This window comes from Myotis lucifugus, unplaced genomic scaffold (assembly GCF_000147115.1).
Source record: "Myotis lucifugus unplaced genomic scaffold, Myoluc2.0 scaffold_435, whole genome shotgun sequence".
Classification (NCBI taxonomy): Eukaryota; Metazoa; Chordata; class Mammalia; order Chiroptera; family Vespertilionidae; genus Myotis; species Myotis lucifugus.
This window is the reverse complement of record NW_005871483.1, coordinates 433,343-460,919: the sequence shown is the minus strand read 5'-3', so window position 1 is coordinate 460,919 and position 27,577 is coordinate 433,343. Positions and strand designations below refer to the sequence as shown.

The following is a 27,577-nucleotide window of genomic DNA, read 5'->3' as shown; positions in this document are numbered from 1 at the left end:
GATTCCGGTCAAGGCCATGTACCTTGGTTGCGGGCACATCCCCAGTGGAGGGTGTGCAGGAGGCAGCTGATCAATGTTTCTCTCTCATCGATGTTTCTAACTCTCTATCCCTTTCCCTTTCTCTCTCTCCCTTTCTCTCTGTAAAAAAATCAATAAAGTATATTAAAAAAAAAAAAGTACTCATTCTGGCCCGGCCAGTGTGGCTCAATGGTTGAGCATCGGCCCATGAACCAGGAGGTTATGGCTCAATTCCCGATCAGGGCACATGCCTGGGATGCAGCTCTGTCACCAGTAGGGAGTGTGCAGGAGACAGCTGATCGATTATTCTCTCTCATCATTGATGTTTCTATCTCTCTCTCCCTTCTTCTCTGAAATCAACTAAAAACAACAAAAAAAGTACTTATTCTGGTTAAATTCAATGGGGCAGAAGGAAATTTTTTGGGTAATTTTTATGATTCTGGTGGTCATTACATAAATCTATGCATTTGTCAAAACTAAAAATATTCACCAAAAAGAGTGAATTTTACTGTATATAAATTTGAATCTAAATTTAAACATTTCAAAATTCTTCTTTCTAGCATTTTTTACATCAGCCCCTCAATTTTGCCAAGGAGTCAGTTTCTTAAACCAATCAAATCTTAAAGAACTTTTCATGCATAATTTAATGTTAACTAAAATTAAACTATAAATTTAATGTAAAAATGAAGTATTCTTTATGAATTAATCCTTTAGTTCTCCCTTGAGAAATGCAAACTCATTCAATTACTTGCAATGTTTTCCTTAGATTTTAACAGTGGGAGTCTATGTCTAACACAGAACACTTTTATTTATATACTTTCAATCTCTCTTACTAGATAGATAGACTGAGAGCTCTGTTTATACAGAATTTATGTTTCCTTCAGAAAATACTTCAGACTTTCAAGGACATAACTGGTAACCAATAATTTAACACAGAGGCACAGATTTTTAATACTATGAGGTTTTCAATTTCTGTAAGATTTGAAGTTATACACCAAAACTACTTCACATGAGTTATAGTCATGTAATTATTATTGGAAGGGACTTTAGAGATCGCCTAGAGCAGGAGTTGGCAAACTTTTTCTGTACAGGCCAGATGGTGAATACTGTAGGCTTTTAAGCCATATGATCTTTGTTGCAGACTACTTAGGTCCCCTATTGTAGTGCAAAGGCAACTACAGACAATGAATAAACATATGAGTGTGAAGGTGTTCCAAGAAAACTCTCTTCACACACAAAGATGAGCTGGATTTGGCCCATGAGCTGCGTTTGCCCAACCCCTGAAACGGAGTCCAACCTCCTCCTTTAATACCCAAAGAAACTAAGGCCCAGAGTGGTTGATCTATTTGGCAAAGGTCACCAATAAAGAGTAAAAGAGCCACCCTGACCGGTTTGGCTCAGTGGATAGAGAGTCAGCCTGCGGACTCAAGGGTCCCGGGTTCGATTCTGGTCAGGGGCATGTACCTTGGTTTCGGGCATATCCCCAGTGGGGAGTGTGCAGGAAGCAGCTGATCAATGTTTCTCTCTCATCGATGTTTCTAACTCTCTATCCCTCTCCCTTCCTCTCTGTAAAAAAATCAACAAAATATATTTAAAAAAAAAAAAAAAAGAGTAAAAGAGCCAAATGCCCTATATTCTTTTCAAGCCAGGTGTTCTTCAATAACAAATTCTAAAATGATCACATTTCCCATAGAGTTGAAACAGAATACTCAGAGAAATCTCAGAAAAATCAAGTGTTAAAATTTCTTATTTTAAAAAATATATTTTTAAAACAGTATGCTATGTCTTCAGATAAGCCATCATACCTAGTAAATCTGCTCCTTCATCCACATCTCCAATTAGGCCTGAGCCAGCTGAGGACAGTTCTTCAAAGAGCGATTCCGTGTTGCGATCAAAAGCTTTGTTCTCTATGCCTTTGGTGGGAGTGCTATGCAATAAAAACAACAAAACCAAATCAACAAATATCATAAGGACTTTAACAGTCTATGAATACAATAGGCTAAGTTACATAGGCTTTTTTTTTTTAACCTATCATTTACAAATAATACAAAATGCGATTTTTAAAACATTTCTTGCCTGGCTGGTATGGCCCAGTGGTTGAGCATCGACCCATGTACCAAGAGGTTGTTGGTTTGATACCTGGTCAGGGCATATGCCCAGGTTTCGGGCTCCATCCCCAGTAGGGGCCGTGAAGGAGGCAGCCGATTGATGATTCTCATCATTAATGTTTTTTTCTCTTTCTCCCTTACTCTCTGAAGTCAATTTAAAAAAAAAATATTTTAAAAGCTAACAGCAAAACATTATGTATAATGTAACCGTTTTTGCAGGAGTGGAGGGAAGTGGGGATATACTGTACATGTACTAGTATGTTTATACATTAATGTTATAGTAATAGGAAAATAATTTTTTGCAGAATTTCCAATTAAACATGGTGAACTGAACATAGTCATTTATCACCCAATAATTAAAAAATCAATTAAAATGACAGGAAAGGAATTAGAAAGAACCCACAAGGACATAAGGAATAGAAAAAGAAACTAGGGCAGATGAAATGTGAACAAAATTCTGTAAGATGGAAAACAAGACTGACAAGGAGTAGAAACTGACTTAACAGACAAGAGAAAGCTGACACCTAAACCAATGGGGTTAGGGAGGAAGTCAGTATGCTGCCAGAACCCCTGAAGGCCCAGGAATGGAAGGAACCAGCAATCTTTGGAGAGGAGCATCCATGGGGGACATATAACAGAAATATGGGCTGAAAGATGACACAAGAAACAGTATGAGGTCTAGATCCAATCCTCAGACCTCTCTTCTTGCAACATAGCTCCCTGAATAATGGAAACCAAGTTTAAATGTTATAGGCAGGACACCGGAGAATAAGTCATTTACTTCAGTCTGAGTAAAATAGCCACAGAGCAGACATATAAAGGCCTCTCTATATAAAAGAACCAAAATAAATGGGTTATGACAGAGGCACTCAGAGCAAAAGGAGACAATGCAGGCAGCAACAGGGACTTGAAAACAAATATTTTTTTTTCCAGGATAAATATATTTTTAAAATATTTACTGTTGAAAGTATTACAGATGTCCTCCCTCTTCATCCCCCTCCCTCCCCCCAATTTAGCCCTGCTAGTGAGCACCTGCACCATGCCAAAATAAATATTGAAAACAAAAAATTTTTAGGGAGAAAAAATATCAATGAGGGTTGAAAGGTAAAGTTGGAATAAATCATCCAGAAATTAGAACATTAATAGGAGAGAACAGAAAAATGAGGGTCAGGCCAAGATGTTCAGTGTCCACTAACAGGTGTTCCAGAAAGAAAGAGGAAGAGAAAACAGTAAGAAGAAATAAAGAGAAAATTTCTCAGAACTGGGAGATATGATTTTTACAGATGAAAAATTTACTATATACAAGATACAAGAAAGAAGACCCCTATACCAAGAACATCGTCATGTTCTCAATCCTTCCAAAGAAAGCACATACATAGCTATTACTATTCTAGATGCACAGGAGTGTTAACACATCCATTAAATGCAAGAGATGCCTTAGGGCATTAGGACAATTTCCTACAGAATCTCAGCTACGAAAGAGGGACCAAGGAAGACCTGCATAAGGATGTGACCTGAAGATAAAGAGCCAAAGGGAGCTAAGAAGTAACAGAGATTACCTCTGGGGAGTGGGAATGAACAGTGGGGAGGGCAAGGGACTACCACTGCCCTTCATATTGCGCATGACCATTTAACCCTGTACTACATACACGCATTGGTCTAATAAAAATAATTTTTTAAATTTTTAAAAGAGATTTGGAATGACAGAAACGCACAACTGTTAATAAGGAGCTGCATCTCCTAGGCTTAGGAGAGACTGGACCAGAAGCAAATTGCTTTTTATACACTAAGTTTTCACAGACCTGGACTGAACCCAGCTCTACCTCTTGCTGGCTTAGCAATCTTGAACATTCTGAGTTTCCTTATTTGTAAAATGGAGATGAAGACCTCTATCTCATATAGGTAATTAAGAACAAATGATACAAAATAATGATGATATTAGCTAACATTTATTGAACAGGGCACTTTGCCAGTGATTTAACATGTACTGACTCATTCACTTCTCACAACTATCTGAAGTATTTTTTTTTAAAAATATATTTTATTGATTTTTTTACAGAGAGGAAGGGAGAGAGATAGAGAGTTAGAAACATCGATGAGAGAGAAACACCGATCAGCTGCCTCCTGCACATCTCCTACTGGGGATGTGCCCGCAACGCAGGTACATGCCCTTGACCGGAATCGAACCTGGGACCTTTCAGTCCACAGACCGACGCTCTATCCACTGAGCCAAACCGGTTTCAGCTATCTGAAGTATTATTATAAACTCCTTTCATGGATGAGGAAACTTATCTCAAATTCAAATCCAAGTCAGGATTTGAACCCACAGTCTTACCCTAGGTTTTTGCTTTTAACCACTACTGCACACTGCACAATGCTAGAAGTGACCAATAAATGGCATGTATTTTTAATGGTAATTATTAATTAATTAAAGGATAAAATTTACAGAAGAAATGAAAAGGTAGCAGCTCCTGTTTGACATTCTTGAACATCAATCTATTTCAGATGACCTTGGTTAAGATGCTATCTAACAATTTTCACCACTAAGCATCTCCCCATGTGAAATGAGACACTTTCAGTTCTGAAGGGAGCAGTCTCTTCCTCCTGATCTGAGAGAGGAATAAATTTTGCTCAAATTGTTATTTCCCCCACACCCGCTTCTATGCTTCCTTAAGTTCCCATATGTAGGGATATTCTTTGGCTGTCTTTTCTCTCTGACCTTCCACATGCTCTAATACCTAATTCTGTAAAGGCCATAGTTCATAAAACATTTAAACCATGTACAATGTCAGTTTCAAAAACAGAAACTGAAATATAATACCAACATTTCTTCAGAAAAACATGTGAATGCATTCAGTCTGGTCAGAGACCAGAAAACAACAGCGTACTTCTGAGAGAGGGGAAAAGAGGGATAAAATGTCTTAATCTGACATTTACAGCACCTTGAGCCTTTATATCCACTGAGATCTTTGTCCATATCCAACTCCGGAGTGGATTCGATGATCGCTTGAACCTCTGACTTCTCTTCATTTTCCGCCGAGCCTTACAAAAGGACAAGATGACTTGATTAATGAATATAGCCCTTATATAAAAATCTTGTCGTTTCTATGGTTGTAAATACATCATTTGATCATAAAAAATTTTTTTAAAGAGTATATTCTAGGAAACATAGGGTTAGACAATATGTCGTATATTCAATTAACAGTTAATATCAGAAACTAATAAGTAACCAAAGAAAGTTTTCATTTGTATTTCTTGAGACACAGTGCAGTGTATCCTAGGCCAGAACTCAGACTAATGATCTGAGGCAGGGAGAGAAAAACAGTGTCCTCCTACCTTTCAGGCTCTCCAACCCTCCAGCTCCTAACATTTTTCTCTCCAAAACTTTATTTAATCATCACCTCTTTAAGCTTACGTATAATTGATTACAATGAATTATTTATCTATTTCAGCGGTCGCCAACCTTTAGGACCACCGGTTGGCAACCACTGCTTTATTTTATAAATGCAAAGCATCAACAACACAATGATGAATTTTCTCATACCCACATCATCTGGATTTATTGAAAACTTTGCCAGTAAGTAAAGAACTAGGGTGGCTCAGCTCGTTAGAGCATCGTCCCATACACCAAAAGGTCAGGGCATATACCCAGGTTGTGGGTTTGATCCCCGATCTGGGCATGAGTGAGAGGAAACCAATTGATGTTTCTCATATCAATGTTTCTTCTCTTTCTCTCTCCTCTACTTCCCCTCTCTTAAAGAAGAAAAAAAGAACTAGGGTCACGTACCTGTTGACACATTTCTAGTTTCTTGGGCTACTTGAATTTCAATATGCTTGCCTATGTCTGCCTTATTTGGTGCATCTGCAACCTTCACAAATCCTTCAGTGTCTTCCTTTAAGGGCGTGTCAGCAGGAAGTGCTGACACATCTGAAGCAGCTGTTGATGCTGGAGTGGTAGCTTTAGATCCTCCTTGGCTAACATCAGAAAGTTCATCCTACGAATAAAAATAATTACAAAAAAAATTTAAATAAGTAATTTAAACCATTGTTTAAATAGGTTAAGAAATAAACTTGCTGAGAGAAAAGTCTATTTAAAAAATACAGTAATAAAGAGTTGCTAATTATCAAAGGAAACCAATAATCTCCAGACTATTCAAATAATTGGGAAATAAATCCTATTTGTTCAGGCATATATGATATTCTTTTAAACAGAAAATTGGAAGATAAAAGATTGGCAGTATTAGCAATAACATTATACCTTAACATCAACCTCAGAGTTTTTAATGGCAGTTGTGATAATGAACAATCATTTGATAACAAAGACCTGCTTCACAACACTTAGGTCCTGGGTAGTAGCTACTCTGAAATAGCAGTGGGATAACAAGACTCCGATCTCAGGGAAGAGCTTTGTAGACAGTGCTGTTAAAACATCCCGCACACACAGTGTACCATCTGAAGTGCTTATTAAAGGGAGGATTCGTGAAATCAGGTAATTTTCACTTTAACAAGCAACTCAGGTGATTTATATACTCACTAAAATTTGATAACTATTATTCTAGAATCCACAGATAGCTTTCAAACTGCTACATGACCAGATTAAGATTTTATACAAAAATTTGTGGGCCCTGCATTTTTCTGGGAAAAGAATCTACAACTTTTCTCAGATTCTCAAAGAGGTTTGTGACTCCAAAATAATTTAAAAACAGTTGTCCAATGACTAACAATAATAAGGCAGTTCTTTTTAAGCAAAGTAGCCAGAGCCCTGGCCAGGTGATTCAGTTGGTTGGAGTGTCATCCCATACATACCCTTGGGTGAGAATTTTAAAAATAATAATAAAAATAAAGCAAAGTAGCCAGGTCTTTGAAAAAAGTTTAGTAGTAGTAATAATAATAATGACTAAGGTAAATTTACCATTCACTAAATGTATGAGTTTAGGTAAGTTATGTATTCTTTCCATACCTACATTTTCTCATCTGTAAAATAGGAATAATAGTACCTAATTCACAGAATTATTGTTATTCTATATGAAGAATCACAATACCAGATTTCAAGTAATACTACAAAGCCACCGTAATCCAAACAGCCTAGTACTGGCACAAGAACAGGCATATAGATCAATGGAACAGAACAGAGAACCCAGAAATCGACCCAAGCCATTACACTCAATATTTGAGAAAGGAGGCAAGAGCATACAATGGAGTCAAAACAGTCTCGATTCAATAAATGGTGCTGGGAAAATTGGACAGATACATGCAAAAAAGTGAAACTAGACCACCAACTTACACCATACGCAAGAATAAACTCAAAATGGATAAAAGACTTAAATGTAAGTTGTGAAACCATAAAAATCCTGGAAGAAACCATAGGCAGCAAAATCTCAGATATCTCTTGTAGCAGTATGTTTACAGATACATCTCCTAAGGCAAAGGAAACTAAGGAGAAAATAAGCAAATGGGACTACATCAAAATGAAAAACTTCTGCACAGCAAAAGAAACCATCAACAAAACGAAAAGAGAGCCCACTGTATGGGAGGACATATTTGGCAATGATACATCTGATAAAGGGTTACTATCCAAAATATATAAGGAAGACAAACTTATCAAGAAAGACAAACAATCCAATTTAAAAATGGGCAAAGGACCTAAATAGACACTTCTCCAAAGAGGACATACAGATGGCCAAGAGACATGAAAAAATGCTCAAAGTCACTGATCATTAGAGAGATGCAAATTAAAACAACAATGAGGCATCACCTCACACCTGTCAGAATGGCTACCATCAACAAATCAACAGACAAGTGCTGGCAAGGATGTAGAGAAAAGGGAACCCTAGTGCACTACTGGTAGGAATGCAGACTGGTGCAACCATTATGGAAAACAGTATGGAGTTTCCTCAAAAAATTAAATATGGACTGCCATTTGACCCAGTGATCCCACTTCTAGGAATATATCCTAAGAAACCCAAAGCACCAATCAGAAAGCATGTATTCACCCCTGACTAGGGGTGAATGTGCCCTGACTAGAAATCAAACCATGACTCCTGATTCATAGATTGATGCACAACCACTGAGCAACACCAGCCAGGCAGTTTGTCTTTTAGACTCATCAATTTTAGGCCCAAAGAAAGTAAAGACAAAATTACAAAAGGTACCTTAGTCTCGTGGATCCCACCATAACACTTATTACCTTATCCTTTAAATTTTATGTTGACATTTCTTTCTCCCCAAGAAAAAGTTAAATGTCTAAAGCAGTAGTTATAAACCTCTTTTGATTTACAACTCTACAGCATAACAGAATCACAAAATTCTCCGTGTACATGTATTTTGTGGAATTTCATAGCTTCAATTTGATTCCTAGCAGGAGTCTGTGATCCAAAGAAAAAATGAGGACCATAACTCTAGACACAGCTAGACAAAATAAATCTAGATGTAAATTATGTTATAGGTTCAAGAAAATCCAGATTATTAAAGGAAATATGAATGTCCTGACCCTGAGGATATATCTGAAGAAAGAGGACACTGTTTCACCTCACAGTCTGCCTGCTGAAGGGCTTCCAGGGACTGGGTTAACCGTGACCTAGTGGGGAGGAGATGTCTTATTTGTCTTTCTATCCCAAGTGCCCAGCATATTGAGCATAAGATGAAGTAGGCTCTCAACAGATGTTTGCTGTATGAAGCTGAATGGGGCCCTGACTGAGGCTGAAGAAATCTGTTCAGCGAGGAGGCAGCCCCTGGTGAAATGACACACTGAGCTGTCTCCAGGATACATGCAGGTTATGCACATTCTGTCCTGAGGAAGCTGTTTGTACAAAGCATGCTAGCTCTCTTACCTAGCACTGTGTAAGTGTAAATTGGCTGCATTTCTACATGATTTACTATATTTTTCTCTCCCTTATTTCAAAATGCTGTCTTCAGAGGAGTAGTAAATTATAGATTATAGTGAAAGCCCTGGCAACCACTGTGAGGAAACAACTTTCTTTTATGTTTCAGTGAATAGCATCAGTAGTCTTCCAAACTGAGAACTTGAGGTCCTGAGAATACCAGCTGAGGAGTAACCAAATGGTCAATCACTTTTGTTTACTTTTTACAAAATGTTTTGAAACTCCATTCTCACCTCCAGGTTCAGGACTCGTGCTGATCTGCTAAGAGGGAAAGATTATAAGAGAAAAGTATCATGTCATGTATTTACTAAATGTTAGCATATTTCTAAGTATCTTTGACTTATACTACCTCAGGATGACAAGACCCATCTTTCTATCACCTACCATGTTAAAGTGAGGGACTGGGGCTTTGTTTTATTTTGATTTAAACTCACACTTCCTTTAAGCCTCTAGTTTAAGCAATATGGTTCAGAAGTCACCACGTGAATGATGTCTTACCTTATATTTTATCAATAAGCAGCTCATCACTTAACCCTTTTTTCTATTCACACAACTGTATGAAATCTTCCTGAAATTTATTCTAATCATCTTCTTTAACATACTAAATATTCCAGTTTAGCATATATGGAAATGTTTACTGCATCTACCTTTCTCCCCCACATTGTTTCTGAAACTCCTAAATAAACACAAATAATCAAAGGGCGACCCAGATTTGTGCCTAGTCTTTATTTCTATCTGTATCCTTGCCCTCTATGAGACAAAAGTATTTCTCTGAAACACAAAGCAAGTTTTAGATATTCTTGGTCTGGAAATTCATCAAAAATTTTTTTAAAAATATATTTTTATTGATTTCAGAGAGGGAGGGAGAGAGAGAGGGAGATAAAAACACCAATGATGAGAGAAAATCACTGATTGGCTGCCTTCTGCACGCCCCACACTGGGGACTTAGGACTGAGCCCACAACCAGACATGTGCCCTGACCAGGAATCAAACCTGTGACCTTCTGGTTTATAGGTCAACACTTAGCCACTGAGCCACGCTGGCTGGGCTCAACAAAGATTTTTTGGTAATTCCCTCAAAAAGCCATAGATTAGTAAGACACGATTCACTTTACAGAGACCAAATTGCCTCTCCCTTAATGTTTGTTCAAGTGATCTTTGATTCTGGATTCTTAACCCTCTCAACTATTCAACTAATCAATATCTAGATGGCTCTCTATATATAAAAATGAAAAGATTATGAACATTCATTTTTAAATGAAACGCAAGCTGCAGAAAAATACATAGAGCATAAACCCATTCAGCTTCCAAAGACATTATTAATATCATCTTTCTGCATATATAAAGAAAAAGGTCTGGAGGATACACCAATGACTGGGGAGGAAGGGTGAATTTAGGGTTGAAGAAACTTACCGTTTTATTTTAGATCAGTGGTTCTCAACCTGTGGGTCGCGACCCCTTCGGCGGTCGAACGACCCTTTCACAGGGGTCGCCTAAGACCATCCTGCATATCAGATATTTACATTATGATTCATAACAGTAGCAACATTACAGTTATGAAGTAGCAACGAAAATAATTCTATGGTTGGGGTCACAACATGAGGAACTGTATTTAAAGGGCCAGAAGGTTGAGAACCACTGCTTTAGATTCTTCAGTACTATTTAAAATTGTGAAATTGTTAATATAATTTTAAAAATTATTCAATCTGTTTTTATAAACTATTTGGACTCTGGTTACCTTAGCAGCATTTCTAGTATTTGGCATTGTGCCTGACACAGTGGGCATCAACAAATATTTTTAAATGCAAAAAGCAAGGTAATTTTTCTTCAACAGGAGATATTTAAAGCTATTTTTCCCTATTCTAAAAGCCTGTTTAAACATTAAGTGTCAATAAGTATATAATAAAATTACGTGCCAATTTACTTCAAAAGAAGCCACATTCGATATATATAAAACTTTAAACACCATCATATCTGAATATATTTTTTAGTTTTACCAATTTTCATTCTCAACAGACAATAGCATCTTTATCAACATATACAACCCAATAAATAAGGAAGAACTAATTCCATTTCCCCTTCTCTAAGCATGAGCTTAAAGGAAGAGAAAGTATATATCTTACCGTTTTATTTGTCAATTATACCTCAATAAAACTGAATGAATGAATGAGTGAATGAATGAATAGGAAGAAAGCACACAAAAATTAAAAGGAGTAAATCTTCACCCTTTTTTTCCTTTCAAAGCCCAACAGTCATCTGTGTTTGGTTTCTAAAGTTATCAAATAAAGATATATGTGAGGAAAGAAGTTTATATATAAAAATTGATGTTATAGAAGAAATTTCTTATCCTCTATAACAAGCAAAAGCAACATGAAACATTACAACATATAATCCATTTTTCTTAAAATTGTATTTCTATTTTACCCTACCTTAAACACTAATGCAAAAATCCAAAAGGAGGTAATGCATAATATATAAACAAATGAAAAACCAAACTTAGGCATCAAAAAAAGTGCCTACAAGTAACCACTTTCCAAGCAACGAGCACACTTAATGCCTCGATCTTGATTCCTAAATACCATTCTCCAATAGACGGAACAAGGGCTCCTTGGAGCAGCAGTCCATTGTGGGGCTGGGACAGAGAAAATATAAGAGCTTGGTGCATCTTATGGTGGAGGTGGGAGGAAGGGAGGACTGACTAAAAAAAAAAAAAAAAAAATAGGGTGGGGCATATCAAAAAGGTTCAGGAGTCAACCTGAAAAGCTCCTGATGTCCAAAGTTGGAACAATTTAAGCAACAAAAGAAATGCCTGTATTAGCTAACCTACATAATAAAATAAATGCCATGAGTACAAACAGGAAGGAAGGAACAAACAAAAGAAGGAAGGGAGGGAGGGAGGGGGGAGGGAAGGAACACAGCTCTCCCTTACAGAAGAATTTTGGTTAATAAATGTAGAAGATGGAGAACATAGAAAAATTACTGTTGGAACACCACAGTAATAATTGTAGATAAGATCCACGGACGGATACTAAAATCAGTGGGTGAAAGTTTGACAAATAGGACATTTGCACAATCCTCAAGTATATCCACCATGAATAATTATAAAGGGAAAAATAGTAACTTTACAATGGAGAGATCCGACATGCCCCAGCTGAAATAAGTGACCAAGCTTAACATCACCCCTAAGGCATATTGCCTTTGCAGTATTCTTGCCAAAAATCTATAACTTCGATCTAATCATGAAGAGAAAAAAAACCAGAAAAGCCCAAACTGAGAGACATTCTATAATATAACTAACCAGTGCCCTTCAAGCCTTAAGGACATGAAAGACTGCGGAAATGTCACACAGTGGAAGAGACTGAGAAAACATAACCCAGTGTGGGATACTGGACCATGAAAAGGAAAGTCGTGGGAAAACCAACAAACTCCAAATAAAGTGTGTAGTTTTAGTTTAGCTAATGTACCAATGTTAATTTCTTAGTGTGGAAAACTGTACAATGGTCAGTTAACATTGGTGGGTGCTGGGTGATGGATAGATGAGAACTCTGGACTATTTCTGCCATTTTGCTGTAAGTCTAAAATATTTCAAAACAAAACATTTTTAAAACATGGAAGCTTTAACTGTTTGAGAATTTAAAATTACAGATGCATTTTATAAGAGGAATAGTTAATTATAAAATATACAGGAATAAGGTTCAATTGCTATAGAGTATCAAGTTTGGGAAGACTAAAGAAATAGGAACAATTTAAGAACGTAACCACAAGTGGAGGAGGATGGAAAAATTCTTCCGAACAAGAATGCTGGCTCTGCTCAGACATTCCTGTTCTGCATGCTAAGCACATCCCCTGAAGAAGGCAGCACCCACTGACTACTGGCTTTACATACCAAACCCTGCTAACCAGAGCTCCTCACACAGTTCCACTAAAGTACTTCAAGTCATGTGGTTTAAGTGAATTCTTTAAAAGTTTCACAAGTAGGTACCAAATACAATTGTTTTTTAGTTAAAATTGCTTTTCTCAGTTCTAAAAGTCACATTCTAGCCTGGCCAGTGTGACTCAGTGGTCGAACACTGACCCATGCACCAAAAGGTCACTGGTTTGATTTCTGGTCAGGGCACATGCCTGGGTTGCAGGATTGATCCCCATGGGGCCATGCACGAGACAGCCAAACAATGATTCTCTCTCATCCACGTTTTTATCTCTCTCTCTCTCTCCCTTCCCCACGCTTTAAAAATCAATAAAAACATTTTTTAAAGTCACATTCTAATAACAATTAACAACCCAGGAGACTCTTCAAAGGAAACAATATACATTTTTAGAGTATATACACACATGCATACACTCACACACGTGTCTTTAGGCATGTGTAGGAGCATATATATGTATAGGTACATATTCACACAGATGTGTATATCTGAAACCTGTGAAATCATTGCCAAACTGATACCAAACAAGGTCTAGAAAAAGCATATATTTAAAATGATACTTAAAACACTTCATTCTCTCTTTCCATATTTGGGCATAAGGGAGGGATATGTGAGCTCTAAACTTATAAAGCAATAAAGAATTTATACAGCATTGCCAGTCAAAGTACAAATGGCTACAATCCCTTTGGCAGGTAATTTGGCAATATCTACCAAGATCTTAAATACATGCTTCTACCCAGCAATCCCACCTATGGGGATTATAAATACAAGTACAAAATTATGTACACAATTATCTACTGCAGCATTGTGAGTAATAGCAAAAGACTAGGAAAAACTGAGGTGTCACACTAATAGGGCAGATATTAATTGTAGTTGGAATATGTGATCCCATCCACCTGCCCTTCCTCTACTATTCTGATGTATCATCTTCCCCCACACACTTGTTTTAAATTTCTCTAGCTATTGGACTCTTCTTCTAAGCCTACAAACCACCCAGACTCTCCCATATTGAGTCCTTTTTCTCCACCCTGCCAACTCAAGTTATCCCTTTCCTCTCCTCCCACTGCAACACTTTTCATGAGTAATCTATGCTTTCTATTATTTCCTTCTTTCATAATTCACATTCACTCTAGTTAATGGCCCTGCAACTCAAACTGCTCAAACCTACACCTACAAATTCAGTCCTCACTCTACTAGACTTCTCCAGACAGCCGACTCTGCTAATAACCCTTCCATTCTAAAATTCTTACTGTCCCTTGACTTCCAGGGGTGCTGTCTCTGTGGCTTCTCCTCACTGGCACTACAAAACCCCCGCCCCTGCCAATGCCTTTCTCTCTCCCTGTACATCTTCTGTCTCTTCAGTCTAGACTGCCCCCACCCACACCTCTGGATGCTGCTGCAAGAGGAAGCATCAGGCTTCCTCACCTGCTCAGACTGACACCCTATGCCTAAAGCCTAGGTTCAGGATCTGACACCCCTCCAGACAGGCTGTCCCTGGGCAAGGATGTCCTTCACACTGCCGACGTCCTGTCTACAGCAGGCTATCCCGACATGGGTACCCTCCAAACCCTGCTTGAGTTATGGCACCTACCCCCACCCCTCCCTGTGGACACTTACCTTACCCTACCTGGTAATTTTAGGAATGAAATGTGCAGAAAGAAAAGAAAGGCAGCTAATGCAATACTACACCACCTTAATAATTACAGTCTTATAATACATCATGATATCTACGAGGGCAAATTCTTGCGGTTATTGCTCTTCTTCAGGACTGTTGTGGGTTATTCTTGGCCTTTTGTTCTCCAATTCCTTTATTTTCATCTTGCTCATAAATATAATTCAAGTGGATGAACAACCTTACCTTAACATTTTTGCTCATCCCCAGCCTTAACTTTCATAATACATTCTAAACAGCACAGTTTTGGTCATTTTACATAAGAAACTGCTTTTTTACCAATTTCACAAGAAGCCCCCCACCAAAACATTTTCTGTTAATGATGCAATATAAAACTCCTCTGCTTTCTGCCTTGAGCTGACTTCTGAACGAGACTTGAAGTTCTAGTTCCATCAACAGGGTATCAGAGGAGGCTTCATGTAAGCTATGGCATTTAGAATGGTCTTGAAAGGGGGTATTTCTAGACTGGTGGTAACCTAAGCAGGATACAAATATTTATGTGGGCAACCCATAAAGAAAAGCAAGTTCACGGAAGGAGTCAAGATTGGAGATTCAACTTTTTGAACATGAATGTGTGGGTGGCATTTATAGTTATGGAACTTGAGCGACCCAGATTAGGTAGAGAGGAAGGCTGAGCTGTAAGCCCTGGGAATTCCAACGTTTAGAGGTCTCAAACCAGCAATGGGGAAGGAGCAGGAAGGAGTAGTGTCATGTGAGCAGAGTCAATAAAAACATTTCAAAAAGCAGAGTATTCAAATGTGTCAAATGCTGCTACAACATTCACTCTAGTTAATGGCCCTGCAAGAATTTTAAACTTTTCATTAGATTTATAAAGGTGATGTTTTGGGGAACCCTGAGGAAAGGGATGTCGGTGCACTAGGTAAGACTGGCAGGCTCAGAAGTAGGGTGAAGATAAACCAGTTGTTCCTCAAATGTGCCAAAGTCTGTCCCACCACAGAGCCCTCACAGATGCTATTTGATTATCCAGAAACACTCATTCATCCAGACATTTCCATGTACGTACACATCCCTCAGGTCAATGTACCAGTCACCTCCTCCGAGAGGCCTTCCCTCGCCATCCTAAAATAAGCACCCTCCCTACTAATTACTCTCTATTCCCTTATCTTGCTTTCTTTTAATAATATCTAAAAATACTTGAAATCCTATTATTTCATTTATTTACTTGTTTGTATATGATGAATGAAGGAATAGTATGTAGAAATACTTCTTTTTAAGGACAATGTGGACATTTCTCTAGGTGTATCATTCCTGGCAGATTTTCCAATACCTGAAGATATAACCTTATTGACTACAAATCTCTTACAGTGAGAAATTTTCGATATAGCAACAAATAAGGTCTATCACTTTACAATCACTGGCAAGACCCTTTGACTGCCATTCTTCTGCCACAAGGTTTCCCACAGTTCTGTTTTTTTAGTTATAACCCATCATGTGGTTTTCTCACAGAGCATTTTCATCTTAACTTTAATTCACAGAAAAAAACTGCTGGTAAAATTAATATTAATTCTTACCTGCATGCCCTAAATATACCTAAGTCATTTCCCAAGTTCTCAGGGGGAAATGAAAGTTGGCAATTACTTTAGAGATAGTCTAGTCTAGTTTCCGTCATGCACAGGAACCAAGACTAGTGGGTACATGCAACACAGTCCACAGGTAAACTCTAAACTAACTCCCAGCCTTTCACAAAATTAGAGAAAAAGACATCTGGTTAATAACAGGGCTTGGGTAAATAATATAATATGTCCTAATAGACATACTTGACAAACTATATATATATATGACTTTGTTGATTTTTAGAGAGAGAGGAAGGGAGAGAGATATATAAACATCAATGATGAGAGAGAATCATTGACCAGCTGCCTCCTGCAAGCCCCCTACTGGGAATCGATCCCACAACTCAGGCATGTGCCCTGACCAGGAATGGAACCAGTGACCTCTTGGTTCAGGGGTTGACACGCAACCACTGAGCCACACCGGCGACAAACTAGACTTCTGCCATTTTTTAATGCATCACTATATTCCTGGAAATACCTATCTGTTGAGGCTTTATCTCGTTTAGTGTCTCAGAGGAGAGTGAGACGGGACTTTAAAAACTCTTTGGGGAGTACTTGTGCCTTAGTATCTCTGGGAGGACACACACAAAACACATATGCTTAAGTCCATATTAATATTCTGTTAATCAGTTTATAACTTGCCAGTAAAGTTCTGTTACGGCCTGTCACTGGATTAAAACAAGAGAATTATAACAATCCTCTCTTAAGGTGCCATTTTGATAGTAATTAGAATATTGCTACCATGTGGCATACATTTTTTATGTACGAAAAGTATCCCTCCTACTTAATTTTGTTTTAGGAAAGGGACACAGCAAGTAGGCGATGGAGGGATGGGTGTTTTGGAAGATCTATTAATCCTACAGGCGGGCTAAAAAAGCCAGTATGGCCGTAGGAGTAAGAACGAGTTTCCTGCTGGCATCACTGTGGACTGGTATCAAACAAGTGGACTGACACTGAGCAGCTGCATGATCAGATTCTAATAAAATGAGCAACAAGCAAAAGAGGGAAAAGGTGTGGTGAGTCAATGTTAAAAATATTTTTCAGGGGAAGAAAAGCTATTAAATATTGATTGGCTGCTTAAGTGTTTTGAGCACATTTCAAAGGTCAATGATATGATTCGAAATGCCTCCACCTTCTAGAACTGAGAAACAGGCCATTTATATTATCCTACATGTCTTTCTAGCAACTAAAACAAATAATTCATTCAACAAACGTGTTCTGAGTGGTCACTATAGGCCCGGCACTTTTCTAAGTGGTAGGAATACAGCAGTAAATAAACTGCATGGATTTTATGTTCTTAGTGGAGAGAAACAAAGTCAATAACTAAATGACTTTGTATTAGAAGTACCCTAAAGCCAACCTCAAGTACTTAAGAGTATTGTAAGTAATTTGGGGGAAAAAGAGAGCAGGAAAAGGAGATAAGATGTAAATAACTCATTTGTGTTCGTTGTTATGACAGAGTAGATTTTATAATGTAACAATATTCTTTTATAACATTCATAGGTATATAAATATTCCATGTTATAGATTACAGCTTTAATAGTTTTAAAAACCAATTATTAGTATATCTCCACTCCTAAAGTACATTATTTGTATATTATACTATATAACAGGGGTCCTCAAACTACAGCCCGCAGGCCACATGCAAATACAAATATTGTATTTGTTCCCGTTTTGTTTTTTTACTTCAAAATAAGATATGTGCAGTGTGCATAGGAATTTGTTCATAGTTTTTTTTAAAACTATAGTCCAGCCCTCCAACAGTCTGAGGGACAGTGAACTGGCCCCCTGTTTAAAAAGTTTGAGGACCCCTGCTATATAATATATACTATACATATAATATATATAACTTATTGATGACAAGTTCTTGGTCAAGAATATAATCCAGGATAAATTAACACCAGGTCTTTTAAGTGAAACACAATGTACTTTTGGATATTTCTTTATGAAGGGTTTTGAGGAAGGAGCCCGTTTTTAAAAAAGTGAAACCCTACTGAATTATAAACCAAAGATTTCAGGTGGCAATGACTTTCAATTCTAAAAAACAAAATTAAGTTCACTAGTCACTCCACCCTAAATTCATATAATGTAGCCTAAATCAAATAGAAATGTTGATCATTAGTATCATTAACAACTTGAAAAAGAATAGTAAAAACTAAAACTCTTTGGGAAGAGCTCATTTCCAAAAGAAGAAAAGACATTAGTTTTACAACTAAAATGTATAAACTATTTCATTTTATTATGTTTTGGTTGTCCAGTACTTCGATTTTTGCTCATAAAATATAAACTGAAGTTTTCAGCAGAATAAAGCTTACCTTCAGGCTGGTATGAGAACGTGGCTGACTTAATTCCTGAAATTTCCATTGCTCTGATCCAGGGGTCTCTCCACCTTTCTGAGTGTCAGGTGTAAGCAATCCGTCTCCCGCAGGTAGAGGGAAAAGCCCTAGTGAAATAGGGCGTTCTTTTCTATATGGAGAGGGGAGGAAAAATTAAGCATTCATTCATTTTTTAAAATTCTTTATTCATCATGACTATAAGCAATACTCCTGGGTGGTTATTATTTTAGAATCATTACTCTTAAATGATATTGTCTGCCTATCTGAACAAGCAGACTTACCAAGAAAAAATATAGGTCCACAGAAGTTTAAATTAGCCCGAAGAGAAGAAATCAACTAAGAAAAGCAGTAAGAAATGATTTAGGAAATGTTACAAAGTACTGATGAGTTCCTTGCCCAGAAAGCAGCCTGGGGTCTGCTTTCACAGAGAGAATAAGTGCCAAGTTTTCACTCATGCTTAGGTTAGTCCTAGTGAAACTCATAACCTCTCCTTTGGAAGTGGTCCCAACCTCTGCCTCTAGACTTCCCAAGTCCTCACACTAACCCCAAGATGTTTACCCAACCTTCTTCAGGGTATTCCTTTTCAGCCTGCAGGAAAATCAACATATCATCTAAATCAGGGCTACTGATTAAACAGCAAAAAGAGCTCAACAGAGTTTTATCCCATAAAGCAAGAACAGAAGCCATGTATGAGTTTCTTTCAATCACAGTACATATGAAAAAAACCATTGTCAGTTTTTCCAAACAAGGAGGCCAAAAATTCTATGAGAGACTGTAGAGTTTCCATTGCTTTGTGGGAAATTTCAATTAACAAGAGTTACAATTTCAATAATAATAGAATTGCAACAAGAAACTTGTCCTTTGCTGATGCAGAGAAGATTCAAAATCAAAGGGATTTGAAAACAAGCTACTGCAAGGTTATCCTAGGTCACTAACTCAAAAGTGTGGAAACTGGCAAGAAATGAGACACGAAAAGTTTGGAGCTCTACCCCTACTACTAAGACTGAATATAACTTAGAATAGAAACACTGAGGTTATAAATAAAAGTGGCAAAATATTTGGTTTTGCTAAATAAGTATTTTATTCTGTAAATTCATTTCTATACAACTTAAGCCACTTTTGAAATGTGCCCTCAATTAACACAAAGGGTTTCGCTAATGACAATCAGAAAAAGATTTATAAAACTGTCAGAAAACTTTAAGAAACTTTTAAGAAAGATTAGGTGAAACAAAGGGGTCCAGAGACTGCATTTTTAAAAATATATATATTTTACTGATTTTTTTACAGAGAGGGAGGGAGATAGAGAGTTAGAAACATTGATCAGCTGCCTCCTGCACACCCCCTACTGGGGATGTGCCCGCAACCAAGGTACATGGCCCTGACGGGAATCGAACCTGGGACCCTTTAGTCCGCAGGCTGATGCTCTATCCACTGAGCCAAACCAGTTAGGGTTAGAGACTGCATTTTATTAAGGTTGTATGCACAATAAAATAAAATAGGACTTTATCAGTTAGAGCTAATTATTCATCACTTCTTCACACTCAGGCTACTTTTCCTGTTTAATTTAGGAGGAAAATTTGAATGCAGGTAGTACACAATAAAGTACTAGATAATAATTAATGCCAAACCCAAGTTTGTGACAATGAGCCACCAAAATAACCAAATGACAAAAATTAAAGTAACTTGTCTACTATTCTATTTATACCAATTACTCCCAAATGCTGGTTCAGCAACAAAGTTTTCATAATTTCACTGCAAAAACAGGCATTATTTATTTCCTTAACGGATAACACAGAACATACTTTACACATATTCATTTCCGTATATCATAGAACGATTCTTTCTTGAGAATGACCCTTTTCTACATCTCTGCTTCTTTGATTTTAAAATGCTCTTTCTTTATCAAATGATAATGACAGTAATTGGAAAGTGATTTTTTTTTAATGTCCATATTTGGCAAAAGTTGACTTGATGTTTATCCCTCAACATCAAGTTGAGGGATAATTTAAAGTTCTAACAGCTACTAGATGACTTCTTTTTTTATCTTTTTTAATCATATCCTAATGACATAAACAAAAAGCTGACCGGGAATTTAATAGATGTAATTTAATAGAAAGCTCTCTAACCCAAAATGCAAAGACAACCAGGAAGATATTACAGACATCATGTGAATCCATCAAACTGCTAACAGATATCAAAATACAGGCCAGTCATCAGAATGATCTTCTATATGAATGACAGCATATTCATTTTCCCACATCAAATACTACTGAAAAGTGTAAAACTACGGGGGAAGGAGTCTGCTGTGCATCCAAATGTTACTTTCCTACTCCTGTTAATTACAAGAATTATTCACACCTCTTTATCTTGATTTTATTAATCATTCAGATACTCTTCTATAGGGAGGGAACTTCCTTCAGAGATCGGCAGCTATCTGTCACTATCTGTCAAGAGGGTCAATGGTGCTCTGGGTTACACTGTGCCAACTCTTGAAAAATAACCTGACTACATATATCGTCTCTCCTCCTTTTACTGATAAATTACATAAGAGTTAGGGGAGGGAGAAGGCATGTAATTAATTATGCAAGTCAGTTAGAGTCCTACTTTTGAGAAGAAACCCCAAAAGGTGAACATTAGTTCGGTACTATGTTGGCATGCATGTTTAGTACTCTATGTATTGAATGCTTCAGTAAAACTCACAGAAGAAACTATAGAATGGAACACATGTGGGAAAGTATCAACGTGGCAGATTTAAACTTAAGATGTTTCAATGCCATTATTATCTAAAAACAAAGTTATCATCAACCCGTTACATTCTTTTTAAACTGACTCAGTTCAATATATCCATTTTTAGTTGTTTATTGAAATGTTACCTTACATGCATAAATCACTTCACAAATATTCTTCAGTTATATTAACATTTAAAATAAATAATCATTAATAAAATCTACTATATATATAAAGGACAGTAAAAAAAGATTACATTTGTTCAGTACAATGTGATAAGCACTGAAATGAATAATTTATTTACATTATTGATTAATCCTCACAAGGAAATAGAGATTATTTTCCCAGTTTTCAGATTAGGAAAAGTGATGCTCAAAGACTGTAGACACTAGTAATTGGCAGCGATAGGTTTCAAAGTCAGACCTGTTTGACTCCGAGGCCCATGTACTTTCCTTGGAACTACCTGCTTCTTAACAATTTAATCTTCATATTGAAGACTTTTGTGTCAAGGAACTTTTCAATTTAATCATGTTATTTGATCAGTAAGATAGCTGGAGCTAAAATAGTTCTGCTAATAAGGGGGAACATATACTAGTAAGTATAAATAGTATTTACTTGTTTAATTATATATCTTGCAACTGATCAAGTATAAAATAATTATTTCACCTGATTTTTGAAACCACCCTAGTGGGGTAAAAACCTCCAAGGCGGAAACTCTGGAACAAAGAAACTAAGCAATTTGCCAAAGGTCTACCAGCTAACAACACGTGACAGAACATGTGTATCTAACTCCAAAGCCTCTTACCCTCCACACAGCACAGCACTGACTTCTCAGACAGAATGGAAACCTAAGACAGACTTTAAAATCAATCTCATTTTAATATTCTACATGTTCTTGAGTTAAGGTATATTTAAGTTCCTAAAAGCCTAGGTATACATACACACACACACACACACACACACACACACACAAATCTTTTATATACTAAAATATACACAAGTAATGAGATTGCTCCTGGAAATAAATGACCAACCATAAAATTTAATTTCTGGGTCTTAAGCTAATGTTGAACATGAATTGACCTGTGAATTAAAAAGAACACATAGAAGGAATTTACTACTTTAATTCTTCTTGATTTATCTAAATCCACAATTAGGAGTTGCGTATTTTAAACATTTAAATAATAAAAGCTATGCACTATGTACCTTCATTTAAAACCATAGGCAAAGTAGAAAGCTAAACAAGTCAGATAGTTTTAATTTGATGAGTTAGAAACAAAAGAAACCAAAATCTTACATCTCTAAAACGTAGAAGATGGTTCTTATAGGGTGCAAGCAGAGTGAGCAGCAGAAAAGCTACAGAGATTAATGACTACCCCCACAAGCAGGCATGAATATTTGTCACCCAAGTCTACAAAGAAAGGGCAACATCTGACTAAACAATAGTGAATAGGCTTTGTAAAGCGTTCACAACTTTGATGTGTAGATAATGGAGGAAAATGCATTTCTTGCCCTGAAAGATTTATATCCTTTCACTTAAATACAATTTAGAAGGAAAATTAATTTAAATTGTCAGTTCTCATTAGCTGCTATCAAAATTTGTAAAAATAATGACTGAACCTCTATCAGTCAAAGGATAATTGAAATAAAATAAACACCTACGGCATGTGTCTAATAGACTGCAAGTCCCAGCATGAAAGATATTTGCCCCTAAATGCTCAGATGCTAACCAGAGGTTGTATAAACTTGGGCTGGAACTCCACTTCTGCTCTCCCCTCGCTCTTTCAACACTCTGCTTAAAGCAAAACCACATTGACCTTGCACTTGTAGGTTAAGTACAATATGAAAACCCTTTTCCTAAGTCCAACGTTTCCAAACACAAAGCAGCATCCCTAAGTGATGGCCTACAAATGAATACAAGTAAAAATAGAAATCCTAGCTTCAGGCCATTTTCCATTGTTTCAATCTGCAACAGAAATGGTTGCAAAGCAGACCCATGAAGCTAAAAAAATTGAGAAAAACCAACTAAACAGGGGCTGTTAAGAGAGACTGGAGTACCTGAGTATCCTTGGTAGGTTCTGCGTCAGAGCTGGCACACCGGTAGAAATAGAAAAGTGCACAAGCAGCAAAACAGAGAGAGATACTAAGATCGCAGAATTAATGACCACCGCCCCGCCAACAAAGCCAAACACCAACAGCAGCATGCATCCGGGACTCATGGCGCTGTGCGGGCATGGTGAACCGCCCGAACCAGGAGGCCTACACGGGGGCCAGAGGAGTATCTTTGTAGTGAGGATCTGTCATTCAGCTGCTGCCACGAAAACAATGCCATCAGCAGCAGCTTTCCACTCCATCCTGCAGCAGCTCCGAAGCGATGACGTCACCCCGTTCTCCCCACCTCAAAACCAGAGAGCTGCTGCTCCTAGCATTTATGCAGCTATCCTGAGCGACAGGCAGCTTATTAACTACGTTCCTCTCCACCAAGAGTCCTGGCCTTAGCTCATTGGCTACAATGCTTGGAGATCTACATAATTTATTCACACTCCTACATCAAACAGAAGTCTCACTAGCTAACCCTTTCAAACGTGCCTCTCTCTAACAAAAAGGACTTTAAACCAGGAGGACTGGAAAATTTTCAGCGTTCCCACAAATCAGAAAAATTTAAGCCTACTGTAATATACATTATTAGAAAGCAATCAAAATATCTCGATAATGCTGCTTATATGGAATGGCTCACAATTTACATCTGAAATAATGAAAGCTGTTTCTGTTTTTCTATGCTATTCTTTACTATAGCATTCCAACCACAGTAGAGAGCTTTTGAAACAGCCTAACTATTGTTCCAGGATTAAAGAACAGAGAGAAACAGACATAGACAGGTTATTTCGCTTTGTTCTCAAGGCAACGTATAACACAGCTTACCTAATTCTACTATGAACTGCAGATTCTAGTTGTTCACTCCCTGAGAGCTGATGAAGTTTTGTCCTTTCTAAGTGTTCCATATAATTATGGATCATCTGTTTTGAAGAAAAAAAATACACAAAAATTTAAAAATAATACCTGGAATAAAACAAAAAGAACACTTTTTTTTACACATTTCTTATTTATCAGATTATTCATAATTCCATATAAAAGAATATTGGGATGAAAAAATGGGGGGGTCATGAAGGAGGTGGAAGAGGGCAAATGGGGAGTAAATGGGAAGGAAGAGAGACGACTTTGGTGATGGGCGCACAATGCAGTATGCAGATGTCTGAGTTGTGCCCTTGAAACCTGTATGGTGTGGTTAACCAATGTCACCTCAATAAAATTTTTTTGAATGGCAAAGGAATATGCAAATGCTACATTTAAGGACGCTGGTAGCCATAAAAGTAGCCAACATATTGCTTAGCACTGCAAAAAGCTATTTTTCACATTGTGATGCTATTAAATGATATAATTTTGACATAAATAGCAGAAATTAGGATACAGACACTGGGGAGGAGGTGATATGAGATAAGTGATAAAATAAATAATAGAGGGCATCTGAGAAGTCCATTCAGCAAAATGGAAAACAACCAAGAAATTAACATAACACTTGAGAAGAAACTGACAAGGAGAAAATCTGAGATGTCCTCAGAAGAGCTTTTAGCTGTGAAAGTTTTTTGTTTAATAAAATCATACCCTTATGTGGTGATTCTATTTCACAAAGGATTCAGAGTATGGATCACTCAATTTAATTAATTTAATTAAATGCCAATGTTTTTATTTCTTATTTCTACATATTTAGTTGAAAAAAATGCTAATATATTTTCTCCTTTGATTGCTAATTTACTGGTATAATTACTTAATGTAATTATATATAACAACAGCACATTCAAACAAATAAAAAATCAGAGCACTGAAAAAAAAATCAGAGCACTGTGATTTTGTGTCTTGGATACAAAGGCTGAATATGGAAGTGAAAGCTTCAAGAATATCAAGTACATAAACTGCCAAGAAATGCTACAGTCCTATTTAATTCTTAATAATCTATAGTTCCATTTTTAAGAAACCTAAATCTGGCATTAGAATATGTAAAATGCAACAAGTTTCAATCATAAAATCAAAAAGGCTATTCTAGATACTAACATGATATAAATAAGAAAAATGAATTTTAAAAAATAACAAAAGGCCAAACCAATGGACATGGACAACAGGGGGATGAGAGCATGAGTGGGGGGCGGGGGAGGTTGGACGTTAATTTGGGGGGGGGGATGAGGACACACTTGTAATACCTTAACCAATAAAGAAATTAAAGATTAAAAAAAATAACAAAAGGTATGTCAGCAATTTAAAGGGATGTAAATATTAAGAGTAGGACATAAAAAAAGGTTGATATCTTTCTTGGGAATATTGCCTGAATTCTTAAAACTGTAGCATGAAATATCTTTGGAAATTTCTAAACTTTAGTGGTATGAAGGTGGGTTTCAACCTTAATAATTTAAATATTATTGTAATCTAAAGAAAACTATTGACAGAAAAAAAATTTAACAAAAATTTGTTTTTTAATTTTAAAACCTGCTTTTGTTGTAAAATTTTACTTGGTGTTCATGTACCATCATATATAAATCAATTTGAAAGTTATTAATATAAAATAAACAAAACACTAAACTCTGGTGCATGAGTTAAGATGAGTAATTCTATTGAATCAAACATAAAATAAGTAATTAATCAAGTTTTTCCCCACTAAGACTAACCCAAACAAGAAATCGGTCAGGCAAAGAAATATTAATATAAAATTGCATGAATATGGTATGTGAAAGTATTTTTTAACTTTTAAATTTATATACTTATTTTAAATTTACAGATTTTCTCTTTACCACCACTTAACAGTTTTGCAAAAATACAGGTTTTGTCTTTGTCTTTGTGTCAGCAAGCCAGAAATAATGAGCTGTTTTCTTCTTGTATCTGGAAGAACTTTAAGGGAAAAAATTTAAGTGAGACTAATATAACAAAGTGATGTTGGGCCAAATAGATATCAATTTACATCTTCAAATGGTTTTTAAAAGCCTAAGTTGAATTCTTTTATACTGGATAGTAATCATATAAAATTGATTAATTCAAATGGAAGAATCTAAGTTTCATTAAGCAATTCAGATGAATTGCTAGGTATGGTCAACTATGTTCTAACTGCCATTAGCTGATTGGCTTTGGGGCCAGAATTCAGGTCCCTCTGACTCAGTCAACTGAGCAGGTAAGCATTATAGGACTCACGCTGTAGCTTGCCTTTTAGTCTATTCTGTAGGCAGGCAATAAGCTCATTGTCCTTTCTTCCTCACACCCACAAAAACCCCAACCCTTAAGCATTTCCTGACGTCTGAAATAAAATATGCACTAATTCTATAAATGCACAAAAGAGTAGAAAAAATAAATTATACAATAAAAAAATAAATTTTAACTATAGGGCTTCACAATGTAGCTCTGGTCTTTAAAAATCATGAATGGGAGGGCAGGATCAGTGGTGCTAGATAGAAGAGAGAGGTAACAGGAAAATGGGATATGCTTAGGCAAGCTACTACTGGGCCCACCAGCCCCATCCCTCCTGATCTCAGGTATGCTCATTTATTCACACAGAGTCAGGTGTCAATTCCAAAACCCAAAGCTAGAGTCATGAAGAAGGATTCCAAGCACACTGTCTGGAAAATCCCAATCCCCTCCCACCTGGAAAAATCTTCACAGCTTTGACTAAAATGGAAAAGCAAAGCAATAGTGAGGTTTTGGAAACAGTGGCATGGATCTCTTTCGTCATGTTGACCTTGAATCTTTCCATATGCAGCCCAAGAATCATATATCTGTATCTGCAGAGTTTCTCTTCTTAAAGTTGTTGAGAGAGCATAAAGCAAAGAGGCACAGAAAAACTTCTAGTGCATTTAACATCCATGTATTCCACAACCTAAAAGCGTTATTGAAAATTCAGGCAATGGAATCAGACAACCTAGGTTCAAATCAGTCACATCCTAGCATGGGGTTTGGGACAAATCATATTCTCTTTCTAAACTTCAATGTGTAAAATGGTTTGGTCAGAGGATAAAATGAGAATGCATTTAAACACTCCCTGATGTAAGACCAGGGTTCAAGTTTTCGGTGAGTAATATTAAGAGTATGTACATATGTGGCCACGTGCCTCACAATTACTTGATGTTTATATTTCCTACACTGCCCTCTTCTTTTTTTTTTTTTTTTAACATATTTTATTGATTTTTTTACAGAGAGGAAGAGAGAGGGATAGAGAGTTAGAAACATCGATCAGCTGCCTCCTGCACACCTCCCACTGGGAATGTGCCCGCAACCAAGGTACGTGCCCTTGACCGGAAT

The 27,577-nt window shown here is 36.9% G+C and overlaps 1 protein-coding gene across 10 annotated transcripts in view; it reads right to left on the bottom strand.

The window, feature by feature from the left end:
* The window catches only part of SPAG9 (sperm associated antigen 9), an 80,849-nt gene that overhangs the window by 37,205 nt on the left and 16,067 nt on the right, over window positions 1-27,577 (bottom strand). For 7 of the 10 annotated variants that reach the window (XM_023744188.1, XM_023744186.1, XM_023744189.1 and 4 more), the window contains 5 exons: window positions 24,164-24,258; window positions 18,494-18,644; window positions 5,914-6,121; window positions 5,069-5,168; window positions 1,824-1,945 (listed from right to left, as the gene is read on the bottom strand). In XM_023744188.1, coding sequence (XP_023599956.1) covers window positions 1,824-1,945; window positions 5,069-5,168; window positions 5,914-6,121; window positions 18,494-18,644; window positions 24,164-24,258 — 676 coding nt within the window. The remainder of the gene's footprint in view (window positions 1-1,823; window positions 1,946-5,068; window positions 5,169-5,913; window positions 6,122-18,493; window positions 18,645-24,163; window positions 24,259-27,577) is intronic. The other 3 variants (XM_023744194.1, XM_023744193.1, XM_023744195.1) reach the window with 1 other exon arrangement.